We start from the raw sequence: 23,890 nt of genomic DNA, 5'->3' as shown, positions 1-23,890 counted from the left end.
GGAGGATACAGACCTGTCCGCACGGCAGCCGAATTTGTGTGCACAGGTCTGACTAGCCACCCATGTTTACCTAAATTGAGTGTACACACTGAGGGCGAGATGTACTAAGCCTGAAAAGTGATAAAATGGAGAGTGATAAACTAACAACCAATCCGCTCCTTCCTCACATTTGTCAAACCCAGCCTGTGATGTGGCAGTTACTGTAGGAGCTGATTGGCTGGTGGTTTATCGCTCTCCATTTTATCACTTTTCAGGCTTAATACATTGGGCCCAGCTAGTGTGTATGGGGCTTAATAGTAGAACAACATTAAACGATTCACTAAGGCAGCAAATGCTTGGATAACGCGACTCCGATGTCACCATAACACAGTCGCACAGCACCCCCTAGTGTTCAGTTTAGTTTCCAGCACTCATGTCACCAACAAGTAGAATCATTATACAAGACTTGTCTGTATTCCAGTTTCCCTGTAATATAGAACACTGAAGATCTGGTAATAAATCTCAATGAGAAAATACTTCAATGAACCCCATTCCCACAATAAGCTGTACCGTCACAATCTTCATGTTCCGCGCAATAAACAAACAGTTGTATATGATGAATGACAGTGTCTGTGATTGGCTGTGACAGACCCCCACATACACAGAAGCTACGTCTAGGAAAGGGTTTCATGTTTGGGAATGGAGGGATTGCAGCACATACAGGGGATATGTCAACATCTCTGTGAGCAATATTGGCTGAAATTGCCGGCGTCGCTCCCATTTGTTATATAAATTCAAATAAAAAAAAAGTGTAAAAAAATATTATATTTCCTATATAATGTAATCGTTACAGGCCATTATGATGAATAAATATGTTTCCTTGCCAATTTTCACACCTATTTTGACAAATTCACTCAAAGGGTTAACATTTTGAGCCCCAACCCCCGAAAACAGGTGTTATCAGGGAAACAGACGCAAATATGTAACAACTGTACCACATATAAAGAACAGATGTACTAAGATTTGGAGAATAAAAAAAAGTGGAAAGAGATGACGTACCGGACAATCAGCTCCTAACTGTTATTTTTCAAACAGTTGGGCAGATGTGTTAGGCCTGGAGAAGTGATAAAGTGGAAGGTGATAATGCAGCAGCCAGTCAGCTCCTAACTGCCAAGTCACCGCCTGGGTTTGAAAAATGACAGTTCAAATCTTTTATATCTTCTCCAGCCTTCATACATCTGCACCACAGTCATGGCACACCACACATGGCAGCTAGGAGCTGATTATTATGGTGTGTTCGCAGTGTCTCCTTGTCAGGTGGCCAGTGGGGGGGGGGGGGGGCATGCCAGATAGTCACTACCTTTGAAAAAGTCACAAATATGAGGTGAAACGCGTCAGCCATCACCATCACCCACTTAAACTGTCTTGCTCTTACCCAGCACTTTGCTAACCGGACCAGCCCTACACCTACCATTCCCCTCTTTGCGGAAGCTGCACTTTCAGGACCCATTTCTCCAGTAATACCGGAAGTTGGCACTTACAATGCTTCAGCCTGAGTGGTTCATCACCCCACCTGTGGAGTAGGGGTATGCCACCCCCACCGGCTAAGGAGACACTGTGACCATGCAAGGTCCACTTGGCATTTATTGGATTCCATGGGATTCCAAACCTTCAGGGCATCATAGGCACAGACTAATGCAGGTAAGGTTTACCATGTAGGTAAATATAACATATCATTTTATTTTCATTTAAATGTTCTTTATTACATGTATTTAAAAAGATTGGTTAAATGTACTTGAATACTGTAAAACACTGGACCTATGATGTTTTAGCGCAGTTACACCTGTTCTCGTTATCCATGTTTGGGACTGACGCCCCAGTTTATCATTTACAGCTGATTGGCACAGTCACTACATTACAAAGCGCCCCTTTCCTTGATATCGTACCCTGTGCACGGTTTTGTGAAAGTCGAGTTGCATACACGCCATTTTAGGATAGTATGGCCGCCATTTTGGTTCGCAGAGTTGCGCTAATAAAGTTTCCATACCCGAGTCTGTGTGACAAAGTGGACCAGAAGCGTAGCCATACTATTACACATAAATTCATAAGAACATACTGACACTAAATAAAATATAGTTAAAGGTTTAGAACGCCACACATAGCTTAGTTAGCCCTGCATACATCTGTCTGTATAGTGTTTAGTACCGTTCCGCTCCGTTTCTTATGCGCAGTATTCCGGTCATTGCGAATATTTCGCAATAGACACGGCCCGATAGTTATGGACATATTCCATATTCCCAAGACAGTTTCGGTTGAAAGTATATAACAAAGGAATCTAGATGTAACCGGTTTCTACAGCTATTTACAACTCTTGACGACGATACCGACAAACAAAGGACTCCTAAAGTTCACTCCCCTGCACCTATTCAAACCAGGTGTATCATCTTACCCCCCAATCACAGTGGACCTGACATACGATCTCTGACCAATAGGAATGGACTTTGACCTCCCCCTTCTGACCCTATAAGATAGGTGACCCAGGGCGGCCTTGGTCACTTCGGCACATCTTCCTTTCCCTGACCTTCGACCGGGCTATAGTTCAACCCTGAACGATAGCGAGCTCTGACCGGACTGCGCTGCGCATATTTGATGAGACGGTAACGGTTGCATTCACGGTATTTATTCTTATTATTGTTGGCTGATTGTATCCTGTATCTGTTTTCTTCCCCTAGTAGAGCCTGAATATTGTATTCATTGTTAGTCTATTGCATTACCTGTTATACCTGTATTTTCTATTCCTGTAACCCCCTTTTGTCCATTAGGGACTTAAATACAACTTTTTACGGAGTTCTCATCTCCTTACTTCTATACTGTGGTTGTGTCTGTTATTCGCATTTAGCGATAAAGGTATATTACGGACACTGTCCTTAGAGGTATATTCGCAGATTAGAGTCAGAGTACTGCGAAAGGATCTCTATTCAAGGTATTAGTTCTCTGGTGTAAAACACGCAATAAAGGTACGCTACGCTGCACTACGTTTTGTTCGCACGTAGCTAGGTATAAAGGGTACGCAGTTTACGGACATATTACGTAAACTGCGCTTTTCACTTATTGTATCTTTGGTCATATTTAATCGCCATTAACAATTGGGGGCATCGTCTGACCGCTTCACATTCTGGAGCTCAGTACCAGGCGCGCGGTTTGACCTATACCGGCAAAAGGGTGGAAGTATTTAGTATCCATTGCTGGATAGGCCAGGTCCGCGGCGGTGCGGGGCTCGGGAAGTGCTAGCGTTGAACCCGAAGTACAATAAGTGAAAGCCACGTGTTTTAAAAAGCATTTCTAAGTGTTTAGTAAACTACTTCTGCCTGCCACAAGTAGTTTAACGGGGTATAGTGTCTTGAGTTGCTTGTTTATTACAGTATATGTGCCACGTGCGATAAAGTTCGCACACGTGGAGACAAAGGCCTGTGTTTTATTATAGTACATAGAGGATCCCTTCTGTGCAAAACTATAACTTTTATTGTTAGTTACTGCAAGACCAGAGACTCCGCCACGTGGCGATAAGTTCTGGGCCTTTTGCAGTAACGTAAAGCGTCTATCGTGTATTACGCAAGGTGCGCGCGCACGTGCCCATATCGGGAAATTTTCGCATCTTTGTACGTGATTTACGGATTAAGTGCGGGATTTATTTCGCATCTTGATACGTAACTTTCGGACAAAGTTAAGGGATTTATTCCACATTTAGGCGCAATTACTGCGTATAGCGAAACTCGAGCGCAACCTTGCAAATACATTATAGAACACGTGGGTGGCCGATTCATCGGCGGCCTGTGAACAGGTTTAACAAAACACACGTACACACGTGGCTGTTCACTGGCACTGCGCATGCAGCACACATAGGAACTCAAAGGTGAACAGTATTAAACCACTAGCTTTATTAAAACAGTATAGTAATATACTGTGGATGGGGCGGTGATTAATAAAAGAAAATAAGTTTTTTTTCTTTTTGTTCATTTTCCAAAAACAAGCAACTCAAGCATTATTTTAATAGATTCCTATAGCTTATTATAAGGGATTTATACCTGCATAAGTATCTAGTGAAAAGCTACCAGCCTGGGAAGATTTTCTGTACAGAAATATTTCAAATATAAGCATAAGACCAAGGTGTAACTAGCGCCCAGTGCGAAACAAAACTGAGGCGAACGGGTGTGTGACGGCACGACTCAAGCGCAGTGTAGTCCAGTGTAGGACAGTCCAGTTAGGACAGGGTGCACGTGACGACGTGCCCATAGGAACTGCCCCTTCAGTGGAACTACCTATTTTGATCCACTAGGAGGGTACAAGAAGCTACATCGGAACCCAGTGATCCGATTAGCTGATTTAGGAAATCCAGTTTTTGGGGGTACAGGAAAACAAGTTTGTTGTGCCCTGGAAAAATTAGGCCGCACCTTGCAAGTTGACTAGAAGTTCGCTGCTAGTTGAAAGACTTGGTGATTGAGTATCATACCTCGTAGCCTTCGCACCCGCTTGATTGTGGGACTGTTCTAGGACGCTGAGAAGTGAGTGTTTTGGGGAGCTCTCAACTTAAACGAACCCACCGGTATCTACTAGCTGTGAACGTCTATTCCTGTAATTATGGGTAATAACGGGTCACACAGTGATAACGTGTCAGTTAGGGAGGAAGCAAGCCGACCAAAAGGATCGGCGGCTTTTATTATGTGCTGTAAGCACGGTGAACGAGCAGTTGTTTACCAAAAGAAATGGAGAAAAATGACACAAGGCAGCAAGTTAGAATTTCCCAGTGTTGGTAGCTTCGATCCAGAAATCTTATCGGCAGTAAAGGATGAAATATGTCTACTCTCCAGTCGTAAGAAGAGAGTAAAGCACATAGAAATTCTTAAATTGTGGCAGAAGGAAGGACAGGAACAATGGGGAATCAAATGTCTGGCAGTGCCAGATACAATCAGCCACAATAAAAATGCAACCGTAGCCGCAACAGCTCCCCCACCCCCATATGTGCCGAAGGGGTTAATGACTAATAAGCATGACATGAGCAGAAATTTACCAGTTGCTAACTTGTACCCTGTTTTATCCCCTTATAAGGAAACCCGAGAGGAAAACGAGCAGCTGTTGGCACTGGCCGTCTCCCATGCAATTAATATGATTGAGGGAAAAGCTGAACCGGCTAAACCTGCTGCTGGGGCTCCAGCACAGGAAGAGGAGACGGCTGATGCCAACAGCATAGTCTTGGACCCAGGTAAGAAAGCACTGCACAGCACAGACACAGATGACTCCCAAGCAAGTCCCAGTAATGCGGAAGTGGTACAAACATACCCCGTACGCACACTGGAGGTTCCCTATGGTAAGGCAGACAGAGAGGGTGTGATACCTACCAGGAAGATGACCATGCTAAACCCATCGACACGGTTAGAGCTGCGGTCCATCATATCAGATTTCCCTGATCCCAGGAAAGATCTGGCATTGAGCCGGAAATTTGTAAGGGATCTGGGAAACTCTGATGAGCCGACCAACAAGGATTGGAGAATCATGTTGAGGGCCTGTCTCCCCACTCACATAGACATCCCGAAATTCATTCAGGATAGTGGACTGAAAGTGGACAAGGACATAAATGATGAGATCAACCAGGAAAATATACGCCTGATCAACTTGCAGTTGGGAGTATATTTTCCTGCGGCAGTGGAATATAGCAAGATTTTCACCATCAAACAAAAGGATGGTGAATCTGCTGCTGATTATTTCACAAAGGCCTTACTGGCGGTATCAAAATACACTGGTGTCTCTGAGCCTAAGGACGACCCCCACCTGAGGGAGATGATTGTCTCTGTGCTGGTGGAAGGGCTTAAAGACAACCTGAGAGCCAGAGTCCAAACCTCTTTCCCAAATTGGCGTGGAATGACAGTGGATGCCCTACGGGAATCTGCTGTGGACCACGACCGTAACATTAAGAAGCACAGGGAACTGCAAACTGATAAACTGATGATGGTTAGCATCCAAGCTCTTACAAATGCCCCAAATAAAGCTGCATACCAACGAAACACCAGGGACACAGGTAGAAAGCAGATTATCTGTTACAACTGCAATAAGGAAGGACACTACTCAGCACAATGTAAGTCAGGAAACCCCAGGAGTTACAAAACACATAGGCGAGAATGGGAATCTCACCAAGGTGAGACACGGAGATACCCAGCCCCTAGACAATGGGAGGAGACAGATAGGTCACGCAACATGCCTCCTCCCCATCTGATGGCTGACACTGTGCTAAGGGCAACCCAGGTAAGACAATAGGAAACAGGTCATACCTGTATCCTACAGCCAGTTAGACTAACACAACACCTTAGAGAGGAACCTCAGGTGAAAGTTGATATAGCTGGAGTAAGCCAAACCTTTTTGGTTGATACAGGGGCGGCCAGATCTGTTCTCAACACTCCTCTTCACTTGGGTTTCACTGACCAATCAGTAGCGGCAATTGGGGTAACAGGAAAAATACAACATTACCCACTGACGAAACCAGCAGAGGTTACAATCGGGCCTCTGCATACCAAACACTCTTTTCTGTTGGCTGCAGTGGCCCCGACTAACCTCCTGGGTAGAGATTTACTATGTAAAATGGGATGTGTCATCTACTGCACCCCCGATGGGGTATTCCTGGACACTCCTAGAAATCTTACACAAGAAGTGCAAGATATGCTGGACAGTCCTCAGAGGCTAATGTTGTATTCCACTATTGTAGAATCAAATCCATCTAGGGTAGCTGAAATTACAGCACAAATACCGAGTTCCCTTTGGACTAAAGATGGACAGGATGCTGGGCTGATGGCAAATGTAGCTCCAGTAGAGATCCGCTTAAAAGAAGGCAGGATAGCTCCAAAAATACCGCAATACCCTTTAAAACCTGAAGTTGAGCTAGGAGTATACCCTGTGATCCAGCGATTGCTCCAACAGGAAATTCTAGTTAGAACCTCCAGCACGGCCAATAGTCCCATCTTCCCTGTGAAAAAGAGCGGGGGGAGGGGCTACAGACTAGTGCAGGATTTAAGAGGGGTAAACAAAGTAGTTGAGAGCCAATTCCCCGTAGTGCCAAACCCAGCTGTCATCCTGATGCAAATCCCACCTCACTGTACTCATTTCACAGTCATTGACTTGTGTTCTGCGTTTTTCTCTGTCCCTTTGCACCCTGACAGCCAGTATCTGTTCGCCTTTACCTACAGAGGAGTACAGTATACCTGGACACGACTCCCCCAGGGATTCATAGACAGCCCCAGCATCTTCTCCCAGGCCTTACATGATTGTTTGCAATCCTTTCAACCCATGAGTGGTTCGATACTGATACAATATGTCGATGACTTATGGTTGTGTTCTGAGTCACTGGAGTCATCAGTGGATGACACTAGACAGCTGCTGATGCATCTCTCAGAGACAGGACATAAAGTATCAAAGGATAAGCTACAATTATGCCAGACCAGGGTTAAGTATCTGGGCCACTGCCTTACCCAAGGGCTGAGACACCTTACCGACGACAGAATCCAAGCGATTCAGAACATGGTACTGCCACAGACCCAGCACCAGATCCGTACGTTCCTAGGCATGTGTGGATACTGTCGCAATTGGATCCCAGGATTCTCTATTCTGGCATTACCACTACAAGAGATGGTTTCCTCAACTAAGCCAGACCGGGTCTCTCATACTGAGGAATCTGAGCTGGCTTTCGAGGAACTAAAGGTGAGCCTAACAAAGGCCCCAGCACTGGGAATGCCAGATTATGGGAAACCCTTTGAACTGTACGGAACTGAATCAGCTGGGTGTGCGGCAGGAGTACTTGTACAAAAACATGGTGATGCCAACCGACCAGTAGCGTACTACAGTGGCCAGCTGGACACAGTAGCACGCTCACTCCCAACTTGCTTACGAAGTGTGGCCGCAATAGCAAAACTAGTAAGTAAGAGTGAGGACGTGGTGTTGGGACATGATTTAACTGTTCATGCTCCCCATGCTGTCTCTGCCCTCTTAAATTCTGCCCAAACACGTCATGTGTCCTCAGCACGGTTCACCAAGTGGGAACTGGCGCTGATGGCCCCAGTAAATATTACCATCAAAAGATGCAACACACTAAACCCAGCCACATTCCTTCCTCATGTGCCCTCCAAGGCACAAAGGGTGGAGGGTGATGGGAATGTTGCTGAATATGGTAAAGCAGAGTTTAGTTAGGGTGAGGACAAGCATGATTGCATGACCTACCTGAATCAGACCTTTACAGCACGTCCTGACATAAGCGACAGCCCATTAAGTGAGGTAGACATAACCTTATTCACTGATGGTAGCTGTCATAGACAGACGGAGACGGGAGAGCTGTGCACAGGCTACGCGGTAGTAGATGGAGAAGGTATTGTGGAAGCTGAACCCTTGGGACCACCTCACTCAGCACAAGTAGCGGAACTGGTGGCACTGACCAGAGCATGTGAACTGGCCAAGGGAAAATCAGTTAACATATATACCGACTCCAGATATGCTTTCGGAGTAGTACATGATTTTGGAGCCCTATGGCGCCTCCGAAATTTCATGACGGCGGCTGGCACACCAGTGGCGCATGCGACATACATTAGGAGACTTCTGGGAGCTATCCAGCTTCCAGACAGAGTGGCTGTTATCAAGTGCAAAGCTCACACATCAGAGAAGGACCCGGTGTCACTTGGTAACAGCCGCGCTGATGAGGCAGCGAAAAGGGCCGCATGCCCTGTAAATATTTTCACCCATCCCACAAACCTTTGTACACTGAACATGGTATCCACATCCAAACTGATAGACATGCAGAATTTGTGTTCCTCACAGGAAAGAGCAGAATGGAAGTCGAAGGGATGTGGCCAAGAGTCCACCGGACTTTGGAGAGATGGACACGGGAAACCAGTGGCCCCCAGGGCATACCTTCCTAGTCTAGCCGAGGCGGCCCATGGGCTGACACATCTTGGTAAGGAAGGTATGTGCAAGCTGGTAAAGGCCTACTGGTGTGCACCAGGGTTCGCTTCTCAAGCAGGTAGAGTGGCAATGTCATGCCTCACCTGTTTGAGGAAGAACGTTGGAAAAGCCATCCCAACAGAGCCATCCCACATCCCTCCTACAGAAGGCCCTTTCCAGGTAATACAAATCGACTTCATACAGTTACCACCCTGTAGAAATTTGAAATATGTATTAGTGTGTGTTGACATGTTTTCCAGCTGGGTGGAGGCTTTCCCCGCTGCCTCCAACACTGCTACTTTTACAGCAAAGAAAATATGTCAGGAGTTTGTCTGTAGATATGGTATCCCAAAGGTCATTGAGAGTGACAGAGGCACTCATTTCACAGGAGAGGTCTTCCAAATCATGTGTAAACTCCTGGGGATTAATAGTAAACTTCATACTCCATATCGTCCCCAGGCGAGCGCCAAAGTTGAGAGAATGAATGGTACTATTAAGAACAAATTGGGTAAAGTTATGGCTGAAACAGGGTTGTTATGGCCAGAGGCACTGCCTATTGTGCTGTATAGCATTAGGACCACTCCCAGGACTCCGCTCAACTTGTCCCCCTTCGAGATATTGTTTGGACGGCAGCCACACGTCATGATAGACCCACAGGATGATCTCAAATGTAACAATGAGCTAACTGTACAGTATATCCTAAAGTTAAACAAACAGCTAAGGAAACAACAAAAAGAGCTGAATGTACTGAACCCTGAATTGCCTACCGAGAATTGTCATAATCTTAAACCAGGAGACTTTGTTATGATCCGAAATTTTTTACGCTCAGGTTGTTTGATAGACCGTTAGGAAGGACCGTACCAAGTTTTGTTGACCAGCACTACATCAATTAAAGTCGCAGAGAGAGAGACTTGGATACATTCGTCCCACTGCAAGAAAGCCAGTAACCCAGAGTTCCCGAGTGCAGAGAGCGAAAGAGAAGAAGTGTCGCTAGAAGCATTGTTCCGGGAAGACTGAAAGGCAGCCAAGGTCGAGCAACCTGAGCGAACAAAGGTCCAAGAGCAGAGCAAATAAAAGTCCCCTGGTAGAGATGATGGAAGGACTCCAAGCAACAGGTTCACAGTTATGCATATATTTCTTTGTTTTCTTTCTGTGTCCTTTTCTTCATCCAAAGATACTCGGTGGCTGCCACATTCTAGAGCGATCGGAGCGGAGTCGTGACAGTGTAATAATGGACCCAGATATGGGTGAGGTAGAATCCCTAAACCAGCTTGATGCTTTGCTCATAACAGGAGAAGGTAAAAGGTATGAGGAAAACGTAGTTCAAGGGCTATGTGATGAGTTATTGTCTGGTGAGTACTGTGTCTGTAGATATTGTCAACCGAAAATGGAAGAAGAATGCATCCAGCGATGTCAGTCGACAAGTAAGGCAACTACAGGCCGACATCCCTTGAGTGATTACCACTCACTAGTGGGTAAGGTCTTAAACCAAACAGAATGCTGGGTGTGTTCACAAGTGCTGCATAAAAGGAGTAGTGTAGGCCTAGTCCCATACCCGCTTAATATTTCTGAGATAAGTGTATTAAATAAGGGGAGGCCATTGGATAAGAGATACCTGTATACCAGGTCCCCTAGTCTTAGATTACACCCATACCAAGTGGATAAATCCCTGGTATGTATGAACTTCTCGAGTTCCAGAACGATTGGTACTTGGGAAGTGACATGGCACAACCAGACAATAAATTACTCCCAGCGTCCAGATGGAGAGCCTGTTGATAAAGAAATATTGTTAAAGATCCGAACCAGTGGGAGAAACTATAAATATGTCTACACGGTGAAGAAAAGTAAATTGATGGCCGGCAGAGTATCAGCCGGCTACTGTAATATGACCCTACAGCCAGAAACCTGTGAGGAACAAGTCAGGGAGCAGGGGACAGGAATGTTCTTATGGATAATGTGTGATAAAATCATGAAATACTCTGTCCCTTATTTTCTCCCTGACGACGTTTATTATATTTGTGGTAGAAGGGCGTACAAATGGCTCTCCATGAACTACGTTGGAATTTGTTACCTAGGTAGAGTGTTACCTGAAGTGATGACCCTCACACATGATGAGATGGTGAGCATACACAGAGGTATACCTCCTCCTTACACGCATACCCATTATGATCAAATCCACAAAAGAGATTTAACAATCAAGAAAGAACCCCTAGCTTCTGAAATGATACACGAGTCGTTCGGTATCCAACTCCTCATCGCATTAGATATCACCCATACCGCCAGAGGAGTCATAAATTTTAAGTATATCCAAGCATTGGCCAGCTTGGTAGATAACATCACTGAGATTTATGATGACACCTTTAGATACACTGGGAAGGAGTTGCAAGCGTATAAAAGAGAGCTAGTCCAACATCGGATGGTGTTGAACTATCTGACAGCTATGACAGGAGGATATTGTGTCACCCTCTCTACACAGTTTGGGGTGAAATGTTGTACATATATCACCAACAATACTGAAGACCCAGAAGAAATCATCGATCATCGGATGGATGAGATCCTTCAGCTTAAATGGGAATTTAGAAGGGAACACAATATCAGCCTGGCAGAAATAGGTAACAAAGTTAGCGAATGGACCTCCTGGTTGAATCCAATGCACTGGATTCTCTGGTTTAGGAGAATGGGCGCAAGGGATCATAGCTAGCATAGGAAAGCTCCTTCTCTGTATCGGTGGCGCCATCATAGTCTTTGTGCTATTGTTCAAATGCTTAAAGGTGGTGACCCGGGGAAAGACAAAACGGACTGAAATCATGAGTGTAAGAACGAGAGATGCAGAGGAAGACCAGGGTTTGGTATATGACCCTAGAATTGAAACCACCTCCCTTTAAAGAAACCATATTTGTGAACGTGTATATGTTGTAACCACCCCTGTTTTTATTTTTATCCCAAAAATTGTATATTATCCTTCGTGACCCTGAGTAGATTGTTCGATAAATGCGGCCCATCGTTTATCCATGATCCTGGATCGGCCAAGAGCAGATGGTTTACTCCCCTTATATGTTTAATTCACGGATCCCAATTTCTCTGTTAGGATTATGAATTTCTGTATTGTTGTTTAAAATGTTTTGTATTGTAACAGTTTTATATTTACTGTTAAAGGGTGGACTGTGAAAGTCAAGTTGCATACACGCCATTTTAGGATAGTATGGCCGCCATTTTGGTTCGCAGAGTTGCGCTAATAAAGTTTCCATACCCGAGTCTGTGTGACAAAGTGGACCAGAAGCGTAGCCATACTATTACACATAAATTCATAAGAACATACTGACACTAAATAAAATATAGTTAAAGGTTTAGAACGCCACACATAGCTTAGTTAGCATTGCATACATCTGTCTATATAGTGTTTAGTACCGTTCCGCTCCGTTTCTTATGCGCAGTATTCCGGTCATTGCGAATATTTCGCAATAGACACGGCCCGATAGTTATGGACATATTCCATATTCCCAAGACAGTTTCGGTTGAAAGTATATAACAAAGGAATCTAGATGTAACCGGTTTCTACAGCTATTTACAACTCTTGACGACGATACCGACAAACAAAGGACTCCTAAAGTTCACTCCCCTGCACCTATTCAAACCAGGTGTATCATCTTACCCCCCAATCACAGTGGACCTGACATACGATCTCTGACCAATAGGAATGGACTTTGACCTCCCCCTTCTGACCCTATAAGATAGGTGACCCAGGGCGGCCTTGGTCACTTCGGCACATCTTCCTTTCCCTGACCTTCGACCGGGCTATAGTTCAACCCTGAACGATAGCGAGCTCTGACCGGACTGCGCATATTTGATGAGGAGACGGTAACGGTTGCATTCACGGTATTTATTCTTATTATTGTTGGCTGATTGTATCCTGTATCTGTTTTCTTCCCCTAGTAGAGCCTGAATATTGTATTCATTGTTAGTCTATTGCATTACCTGTTATACCTGTATTTTCTATTCCTGTAACCCCCTTTTGTCCATTAGGGACTTAAATACAACTTTTTACGGAGTTCTCATCTCCTTACTTCTATACTGTGGTTGTGTCTGTTATTCGCATTTAGCGATAAAGGTATATTACGGACACTGTCCTTAGAGGTATATTCGCAGATTAGAGTCAGAGTACTGCGAAAGGATCTCTATTCAAGGTATTAGTTCTCTGGTGTAAAACACGCAATAAAGGTACGCTACGCTGCACTACGTTTTGTTCGCACGTAGCTAGGTATAAAGGGTACGCAGGTTACGGACATATTACGTAAACTGCGCTTTTCACTTATTGTATCTTTGGTCATATTTAATCGCCATTAACAGTTTAGTACATCCCTTTAAGACAATTAAACATGCGCGCTTTGCTTCCACGACGACACACAAAGGACGTGTTCTGCTAACAATGAGCACACCTAGCAATTTACAGCAAGTGGCAGGTCTGCTGCCATAGCAACCCCAGATACTGTCCTAACATGCCCCTTGTTGTTCGCAGTGTGTACCAGTGAGTGTCATCTACCCCAAGAGCCAGTTGTCAGCTGTACTCAGGGGACAGACATTCAAGAACACAGGTGGAAATAGATTTTATGTGTCAGGCGACGGGAACAAATCACAACCCAGTCATCCACAGCTTGCATCACTCACAGGACGGCCCTGGCGGATATGTAGGTTTACACTGGTGATGTATTGGAATTACTGGTGCAGATATGTAGAGTTACACTGGTGATGTGCTGGAATTACTGGGGCAGATATGTAGAGTTACACTGGTGATGTGCTGGAATTACTGGGGCAGATATGTAGGGGTACACTGGTGATGTGCTGGAATTACTGGGGCAGATATGTAGGTGTACACAGGTGATGTGCTGGAATTACTGGGTCAGATATGTAGGATTACACTGGTGATGTGTTGGAATTACTGGGGCAGATATGTAGGTGTACACTGGTGATGTGCTGGAATTACTGGGGCGGATATGTAGATTTACACTGGTGATGTGCTGGAATTACTGGGACAGATATGTAGATTAACACTGGTGATGTGCTGGAATTACTGGGACAGATATGTAGATTTACACTTGTGATGTGCTGGAATTACTGGGACAGATATGTAGAGTTACATTGGTGATGTGCTGGAATTACTGGGGCAGATATGTAGGTTTACACTGGTGATGTGCTGGAATTACTGGGTCAGATATGTAGGATTACACTGGTGATGTGTTGGAATTACTGGGGCAGATATGTAGATTTACACTGGTGATGTGCTGGAATTACTGGGACAGATATGTAGAGTTACATTGGTGATGTGCTGGAATTACTGGGGCAGATATGTAGGTTTACACTTGTGATGTGCTGGAATTACTGGGACAGATATGTAGAGTTACATTGGTGATGTGCTGGAATTACTGGGGCAGATATGTAGGTTTACACTGGTGATGTGCTGGAATTACTGGGTCAGATATGTAGGATTACACTGGTGATGTGTTGGAATTACTGGGGCAGATATGTAGATTTACACTGGTGATGTGCTGGAATTACTGGGACAGATATGTAGGCTTACACTGGTGATGTGCTGGAATTACTGGGTCAGATATGTAGGATTACACTGGTGATGTGTTGGAATTACTGGGGCAGATATGTAGGCTTACACTGGTGATGTGCTGGAGTTACTGGGGCAGATATGTAGGATTACACTGGTGATGTGTTGGAATTACTGGGGCAGATATGTAGGATTACACTGGTGATTTGTTGGAATTACTGGGGCAGATATGTAGGTGTACACTGGTGATGTGCTGGAATTACTGGGGCAGATATGTAGGTTTACACTGGTGATGTGCTGGAATTACTGGGACAGATATGTAGGATTACACTGGTGATTTGTTGGAATTACTGGGGCAGATATGTAGGATTACACTGGTGATTTGTTGGAATTACTGGGGCAGATATGTAGGTGTACACTGGTGATGTGCTGGAATTACTGGGGCAGATATGTAGGATTACACTGGCGATGCGTTGGAATTACTGGGGCAGATTTGTAGGATTACATTGGTGATGTGCTGGAATTACTGGGGCAGATATGTAGGATTACACTGGTGATGTGCTGGAATTAATGGGGCAGATATGTAGGCTTACATTGGTGATGTGCTGGAATTACCCCCATTATTGAGCTTTTGTAGAGAAACTCACCTGAAAACTGACCTGCCTTTATTAGCTAAAGTATTTTATTATTACCCTTCCAAACGCATGATTAATCATTTGGGGCCAGATGCACTCAGCTTCAAAAGTGATAAAATGGAGAGTGACAAACAGCCAGCCAATCAGCTCCTGCCTGAATTGCAGGAAACGCACACAAAATAATTTATTTCCTCTATAAAAGCATTGCTAGTTTATAACCGGCTTGTAAATGTAATTCGCAGTGTGCAATCACCATGGCGATGGCTAGCAGGACCCAAATATCACCTAATAGGATCGACCCCTAATGAAAGTCAGCTGTAACGCCATCACAGATCAATCCGGTCGGTATACAGTGCACAGGTGTTATTGCAGTAACCAAACTGATCTTCTGTATAAATAGAATTGTTTTACCAAATAATTACAGTAACTCACATTCAGACCATGTTGAAATTCAGAGGCCCATTTTGGCGGCACGATGGGGTGTATAATGTGATATGGAGGCACGATGGGGTGTTTAATGTGATATGGAGGCACGATGGGGTGTATAATGTGATATGGAGGCCCGATGGGGTGTATAATGTGATATGGAGGCCCGATGGGGTGTATAATGTGATATGGAGGCCCGATGGGGTGTATAATGTGATATGGAGGCCCGATGGGGTGTATAATGTGATATGGAGGCCCGATGGGGTGTATAATGTGATATGGAGGCCCGATGGGGTGTATAATGTGATATGGAGGCACGATGGGGTGTATAATGTGATATGGAGGCACGATGGGGTGTATAATGTGATATGGCGGCACGATGGGGTGTATGGAGGCACGATGGGGTGTATAATGTGATATGGAGGCCCGATGGGGTGTATAATGTGATATGGAGGCACGATGGGGTGTATAATGTGATATGGAGGCACGATGGGGTGTACAATGTGATATGGAGGCACGATGGGGTGTATAATGTGATATGGAGGCACGATGGGGTGTATAATGTGATATGGAGGTACAATGGGGTGTATAATGTGATATGGAGGTACAATGGGTGTATAATGTGATATGGAGGCACGATGGGGTGTATAATGTGATATGGCGGCACGATGGGGTGTATAATGTGATATGGAGGCACGATGGGGTGTATAATGTGATATGGAGGCACGATGGGGTGTATAATGTGATATGGAGGCCCGATGGGGTGTATAATGTGATATGGAGGCACGATGGGGTGTACAATGTGATATGGAGGCCCGATGGGGTGTATAATGTGATATGGAGGCACGATGGGGTGTATAATGTCATATGGAGGCACGATGGGGTGTATAATGTGATATGGAGGCACGATGAGGTGTATAATGTGATATGGAGGCACGATGGGGTGTATAATGTGATATGGAGGCCCGATGGGGTGTAATGTGATATGGAGGCTCGATGGGGTGTATAATGTGATATGGAGGCCCGATGGGGTGTATAATGTGATATGGAGGCACGATGGGGTGTATAATGTGATATGGAGGCACGATGGGGTGTATAATGTGATTTGGAGGCACAATGAGGTGTATAATGTGATATGGAGGCACGATGGGGTGTATAATGTGATATGGAGGCACGATGGGGTGTATAATGTGATATGGAGGCACGATGGGGTGTATAATGTGATATGGAGGCACGATGGGGTGTATAATGTGATATGGAGGCACGATGGGGTGTATAATGTGATATGGAGGCACGATGGGGTGTATAATGTGATATGGAGGCACGATGGGGTGTATAAAGTGATATGGAGGCACAATGGGGTGTATAATGTGATTTTGGTGGCACGGCGGGGAGTGTCATGGGATTCGGCAGAACAGTGGGGTATGTATTGTGAATTGGGGCACAGTGGTGTAATTTGAAATGGGTGCAGAGTAGGGTGTGTAATCTGAATCGAGAGCACAGTGGGGTGTGTAATGTGAACACAATGTGTATTTTTTTTTTACCCCCTCGGAGCCAATGGGGGTGGGGGGTTCAAGATTTTGCTATGGGGCCCACAGAGTTCTAGTTAGGCCCCTGATTATGAGTAAGTGATAAACATTACATTAAGCAGCGGTTTTACAATTAAGCAGAGGTATTCAGGTTAATAATGACAATGGGGGAGATTCTCTAAAAATCTCCGCCCCCCTTTGCCGCCCATCGCATTTATAATTATCGCATATGTTCTAACATATGCGATAATTATAGCAAAGGACAGCTCTTGCGTTAAGAGCTGTCCTTTGAGGTGAGAGTCGCCGAGTCCCAGCGGCTCCCCCCTCCCTCACACACCCGGCGCTGCTGCTGCGCCGGGCTCTCCTCCTCCCTGCACCCGGAAGAGGATCAGTGCAGGGAGGAGGTCACAGGTCTGCGCTGTGCTGCCCGAACACAGGAGAGGGGGCGATGCCGGGCGGCGGGGGTCCGTGCGGGGCGGCGTTGCGGGGCGGAGGTGGGATGTGGTAGAAGCCCATTGGCTTCTATGGGGCATCGCCAGATTTTTCTGGCGATGCCCCCCGCCGCGTTAACCTGGTGGGGGATGCTTACAGCATCCCAAAATGCGGTAAAAACCCCGATAACGCATTTCTTGCTTAGAAATATGCGCTATCTGTACATATTGCAGGTATGTGCGATGTATCCTTAGCACATACCGATGTCTGTACATCTGGGCGGATTCTTTGCATGCGTCAGAGGCGCACTGCGCACATGTAGCCAATGATTACCAACAGCAAAGGAGGTGACTCGTCAAACACAGGCTTGGCACATGCATTCCCTGGGCATGTCCTAGCCAGAGACTATAAGGGGGTAATTCTGGTTTGATCGGTCCTCCGCGCGCACACACAGAGGGCCGATGTTTTGTTTGTGTGCATGCGCGGCTACAGCGAACACAGTGTTCGCCAGGCACATGCACCCAAGACTGCAGGCGGGGGGCGACAGACTGGGGGATCCACCCATGAAAAGGCCATCACCGGGTGTCAGCTGCCCGCCCTGTTCTTGTCGAGTGTGCTTGCGTACCTATCTATCCAAAGAGTCACTTAGATATGCGCGCACCTTCCACATCATACGATGGTTGATGACCTGCGAGTTGTGGGCGGCATCTGGGGGACTCGCAAGGCTACGAATTCAGTAGCCTTGCGAGTCAACCAGAATAAGGTCCTATGTGTTCATACACACTGGTACTGGCCTGACACCTTAGTCCTATGTCTGTATACACACTGGTACTGGCCTGGCACCTTAGTCCTATGTCTGTATACACACTGGTACTGGCCTGACACCTTAGTCCTATGTCTGTATACACACTGGTACTGGCCTGGCACCTTAGTCCTATGTCTGTATACACACTGGTACTGGCCTGGCACCTTAGTCCTATGTCTGTGTACACACTGGTACTGGCCTGGCACCTTAGTCCTATGTCTGTATACACACTGGTACTGGCCTGGCACCTTAGTCCTATGTCTGTATACACACTGGTACTGGCCTGGCACCTTAGTCCTATGTCTGTATACACACTGGTACTGGCCTGGCACCTTAGTCCTATGTCTGTATACACACTGGTACTGGCCTGGCACCTTAGTCCTATGTCTGTATACACACTGGTACTGGCCTGGCACCTAAACCCTATGTCTGTATACACACTGGTACTGGCCTGGCACCTTAGTCCTATGTCTGTATACACACTGGTACTGGCCTGGCACCTTAGTCCTATGTCTGTATACACACTGGTACTGGCCTGGCACCTTAGTCCTATGTCTGTATACACACTGGTACTGGCCTGGCACCTTAGTCCTATGTCTGTATACACACTGGTACTGGCCTGGCACCTTAGTCCTATGTCTGTATACACACTGGTACTGGCCTGGCACCTTAGTCCTATGTCTGTATACACACTGGTACTGGCCTGGCACCTTAGTCCTATGTCTGTATACACACTGGTACTGGCCTGGCACCTTAGTCCTATGTCTGTATACACACTGGTACTGGCCTGGCACCTTAGTCCTATGTCTGTATACACACTGGTACTGGCCTGGCACCTTAGTCCTATGTCTGTATACACACTGGTACTGGCCTGGCACCTTAGTCCTATGTCTGTATACACACTGGTACTGGCCTGGCACCTTAGTCCTATGTCTGTATACACACTGGTACTGGCCTGGCACCTTAGTCCTATGTCTGTATACACACTGGTACTGGCCTGGCACCTTAGTCCTATGTCTGTATACACACTGGTACTGGCCTGGCACCTTAGTCCTATGTCTGTATACACACTGGTACTGGCCTGGCACCTTAGTCCTATGTCTGTATACACACTGGTACTGGCCTGGCACCTTAGTCCTATGTCTGTATACACACTGGTACTGGCCTGGCACCTTAGTCCTATGTCTGTATACACACTGGTACTGGCCTGGCACCTTAGTCCTATGTCTTCATACACACTGGTACTGGCCTGGCACCTTAGTCCTATGTCTGTATACACACTGGTACTGGCCTGGCACCTTAGTCCTATGTCTGTATACACACTGGTACTGGCCTGGCACCTTAGTCCTATGTCTGTATACACACTGGTACTGGCCTGGCACCTTAGTCCTATGTCTGTATACACACTGGTACTGGCCTGGCACCTAAACCCTATGTCTGTATACACACTGGTACTGGCCTGGCACCTTAGTCCTATGTCTGTATACACACTGGTACTGGCCTGGCACCTAAACCCTATGTCTGTATACACACTGGTACTGGCCTGGCACCTTAGTCCTATGTCTGTATACACACTGGTACTGGCCTGGCACCTTAGTCCTATGTCTGTATACACACTGGTACTGGCCTGGCACCTTAGTCCTATGTCTGTATACACACTGGTACTGGCCTGGCACCTTAGTCCTATGTCTGTATACACACTGGTACTGCCTGGCACCTTAGTCCTATGTCTGTATGCACACTGGTACTGGCCTGGCACCTTAGTCCTATGTCTGTATACACACTGGTACTGGCCTGGCACCTTAGTCCTATGTCTGTATACACACTGGTACTGGCCTGGCACCTTAGTCCTATGTCTGTATACACACTGGTACTGGCCTGGCACCTTAGTCCTATGTCTGTATACACACTGGTACTGGCCTGGCACCTTAGTCCTATGTCTGTATACACACTGGTACTGCCTGGCACCTTAGTCCTATGTCTGTATACACACTGGTACTGGCCTGGCACCTTAGTCCTATGTCTGTATACACACTGGTACTGGCCTGGCACCTTAGTCCTATGTCTGTATACACACTGGTACTGGCCTGGCACCTTAGTCCTATGTCTGTATACACACTGGTACTGGCACCTTAGTCCTATGTCTGTATACACACTGGTACTGGCCTGGCACCTTAGTCCTTCGTCTGTATACACACTGGTACTGGCCTGGCACCTTAGTCCTATGTCTGTATACACACTGGTACTGCCTGGCACCTTAGTCCTATGTCTGTATGCACACTGGTACTGGCCTGGCACCTTAGTCCTATGTCTGTATACACACTGGTACTGGCCTGGCACCTTAGTCCTATGTCTGTATACACACTGGTACTGGCCTGGCACCTTAGTCCTATGTCTGTATACACACTGGTACTGGCCTGGCACCTTAGTCCTATGTCTGAATACACACTGGTACTGGCCTGGCACCTTAGTCCTATGTCTGTATACACACTGGTACTGGCCTGGCACCTTAGTCCTATGTCTGTATACACACTGGTACTGGCCTGGCACCTTAGTCCTATGTCTGTATACACACTGGTACTGCCTGGCACCTTAGTCCTATGTCTGTATACACACTGGTACTGGCCTGGCACCTTAGTCCTATGTCTGTATACACACTGGTACTGGCCTGGCACCTTAGTCCTATGTCTGTATACACACTGGTACTGGCCTGGCACCTTAGTCCTATGTCTGTATACACACTGGTACTGGCCTGGCACCTTAGTCCTATGTCTGCATACACACTGGTACTGGCCTGGCACCTTAGTCCTATGTCTGTATACACACTGGTACTGGCCTGGCACCTTAGTCCTATGTCTGTATACACACTGGTACTGCCTGGCACCTTAGTCCTATGTCTGTATACACACTGGTACTGGCCTGGCACCTTAGTCCTATGTCTGTATACACACTGGTACTGCCTGGCACCTTAGTCCTATGTCTGTATACACACTGGTACTGGCCTGGCACCTTAGTCCTATGTCTGTATACACACTGGTACTGGCCTGGCACCTTAGTCCTATGTCTGTATACACACTGGTACTGGCCTGGCACCTTAGTCCTATGTCTGTATACACACTGGTGCTGGCCTGGCACCTTAGTCCTATGTCTGTATACACACTGGTGCTGGCCTGGCACCTTAGTCCTATGTCTGTATACACACTGGTACTGCCTGGCACCTTAGTCCTATGTCTGTATACACACTGGTACTGGCCTGGCACCTTAGTCCTATGTCTGTATACACACTGGTACTGGCCTGGCACCTTAGTCCTATGTCTGTATACACACTGGTACTGGCCTGGCACCTTAGTCCTATGTTGCGTGTTTTGTACGCCAGTGGCGGGTTAGAGATGCATGCCACCGGAGGGGGCCTCTGTACTGCTGTGGCACTGGCATATTTTCAAGTCCACCTCTGAACACAGGAATCAGTCAGTACTTTATCAAGTGTACCCACCAAAACCCACCCCCACAGGCTGGACCCCACATACATAGCAGCATCTCTCATCTCTATGCATACATTGCAGTGGTACCCCACCCCGGCTCTTACAGTATCCCCATCTACCATACCAACCAGAACTGAACCCCTAGACACAACAAGGTCCCTCCTCTCTTTATAGAGCCGCAGACCCATACACAGCACATCAAAGTCTCTCCTCCACCTTTAAATTTGTATCCCCATATACACTATACTCCATATATACAGAAACAGCAGATCTGTACCCCCATACACACAAGCACTGCAGAGATGTACCCCATATAATAATGTTCACACTGCAGTGCTGTACCCCCATAAATACACACACTGCAGAGCTGTAGCCCCACACACTGAAGAGCTGTAGCCCCATACATATAGAGCAGAGATAGACCCCTATACACACTGCAGAGCTGTACCCCCATACACATACACACACACTGCAGAGCTGCACCCCATACACAGCAAAGCACACTGCAGAGCTGCACCCCCATACTCACTGCAGAGCTGTACCCCCCATATATACACACACACTGCAGTGCTGTACCCCCATACATATAGAGCAGAGATAGACCCCTATACACACTGCAGAGCTGTACCTCTATACACATACTGCAGAGCTGTACCCCCATACACATACTGCAGAGCTGAACCCCTATATATACACACACACAATGAAGAGCTGCACCCCATATATACACAGCAGAGCACACTGTAGAGCTGCACCCCCCATATCTATATACACACACACACACTGCAGAGCTGCACCCCATACTCACTGCAGAACTGTACCCCCATACACACACACTGCAGGTCTGGCAGGCCGGGTAATAGTACGATGGGTGGATCACTCACCCTGCAGCGCCCATCATAGAAGACACTGACGTCCAGGTTGCAGCAGATGACAGCAGTGGGCAGGGAACGCAGGTTTATATCCTCCATGTCTATATCCAGGAAATCCCACTCGTTCCCGGCCAGCTGGGAGCCCCGGGCCTCTGCGCACACCCCGAGGTGGGCTGCGAACTCCCGCAAGGCCTGGTCCATAGCGTCAGCAGCACTGCGGCCCGGGCATCAGTCACAGTGACAGCGGCGACCGGGGGGGGGGGGGGGGGGGGGGAGTGGCTCCCTCTGATACAATGTAACAACTTCTTCCTTCACTGCCGACGTCACGGAGCCGCTGAAAGTGGAGGAACAGCGTCACCTGCCGGCGGTTTGGTGCAACTGCTGCTGTCCCCACGCTCGTATTCTAGAACTGCTGCATAACTGCAGAGAAAGGGAATCGGTCAGGGCCGGTGCAAGGCACCGGAGCGCCCCAGGCGAGTCGGGGTGGGGGCGCCCCGGTGCCGGGGGGAGGGAGGGGGGGGTGGTACCTGTGTAAAAAAATTGCTGCCCCGGCGTCCCTGCAGTGCAGGGGCGGTCAGGGGTGTCCGTGCCGTAGGGGTACCTGCGGCGCCGTCCTGCGGCCGGCAGGGTCCCTGTAGTGAATAGCAAATAACTAGCACTTCCCTCACCGCCGCGCGCATATCGCTAGTTATTTGCTATTCACTACAGGGACCCCGCCGGCCGCAGCCAGCTTTATACACATGACGGCGCCGCAGGTACCCCTACGGCACGGACACCCCTGACCGCCCCAGCACTGCAGGGACGCCGGGGCAGCTATTTTTTTACACAGATCGCTGGGGGTGAGGGGCGAACTGCCGCCCTCCAGGTGCCGGCGCCCTAGGCAAATGCCTAGAGCTGCCTAGTGGTGGCGCCGGCCCTGGAATCGGTACATCTATCAGAATGAACTTAGGTCTACAGTCATTAGGTCGACCTAACTAGGTCGACTGGCAGAAAGGTCGACCTGATTTAAGGTCGACATGGGCCAAGGTCGACATGACTTAAGGTCGAATTTGCATAAAGGTCGAAATGAGGAAGGTCGACTGGTCATAAGGTCGACATTGGGTTTTCTACTGTTTTTTTATCCGAATGTCGACACAGTCGACATGGACACAGTTGGCAATGAGAATCGGACCCTCGCATCGCTCGCTTCGCTCGCAATGCTTC

General features: G+C 47.1%; 1 protein-coding gene across 1 annotated transcript in view; it reads right to left on the bottom strand.

Annotated features, from left to right (window-relative positions):
• Positions 1–22,960, bottom strand: part of RCAN1 (regulator of calcineurin 1) — an 89,177-nt gene extending 66,217 nt beyond the window's left edge. Inside the window, exon 1 of the mRNA XM_083171759.1 lies at positions 22,700–22,960. Within this exon, the coding sequence (XP_083027885.1) occupies positions 22,700–22,888 (189 nt within the window). The 5' untranslated portion in view covers positions 22,889–22,960. The remainder of the gene's footprint in view (positions 1–22,699) is intronic.
• Between the last annotated feature and the right edge of the window lie 930 nt (positions 22,961–23,890).

Source organism: Crinia signifera, chromosome 2 (assembly GCF_055691185.1).
Source record: "Crinia signifera chromosome 2, ASM5569118v1, whole genome shotgun sequence".
NCBI lineage: Eukaryota > Metazoa > Chordata > Amphibia > Anura > Myobatrachidae > Crinia > Crinia signifera.
The sequence above is the reverse complement of the archived record's forward strand: the minus strand, read 5'-3'. Positions and strand labels throughout refer to the sequence as shown.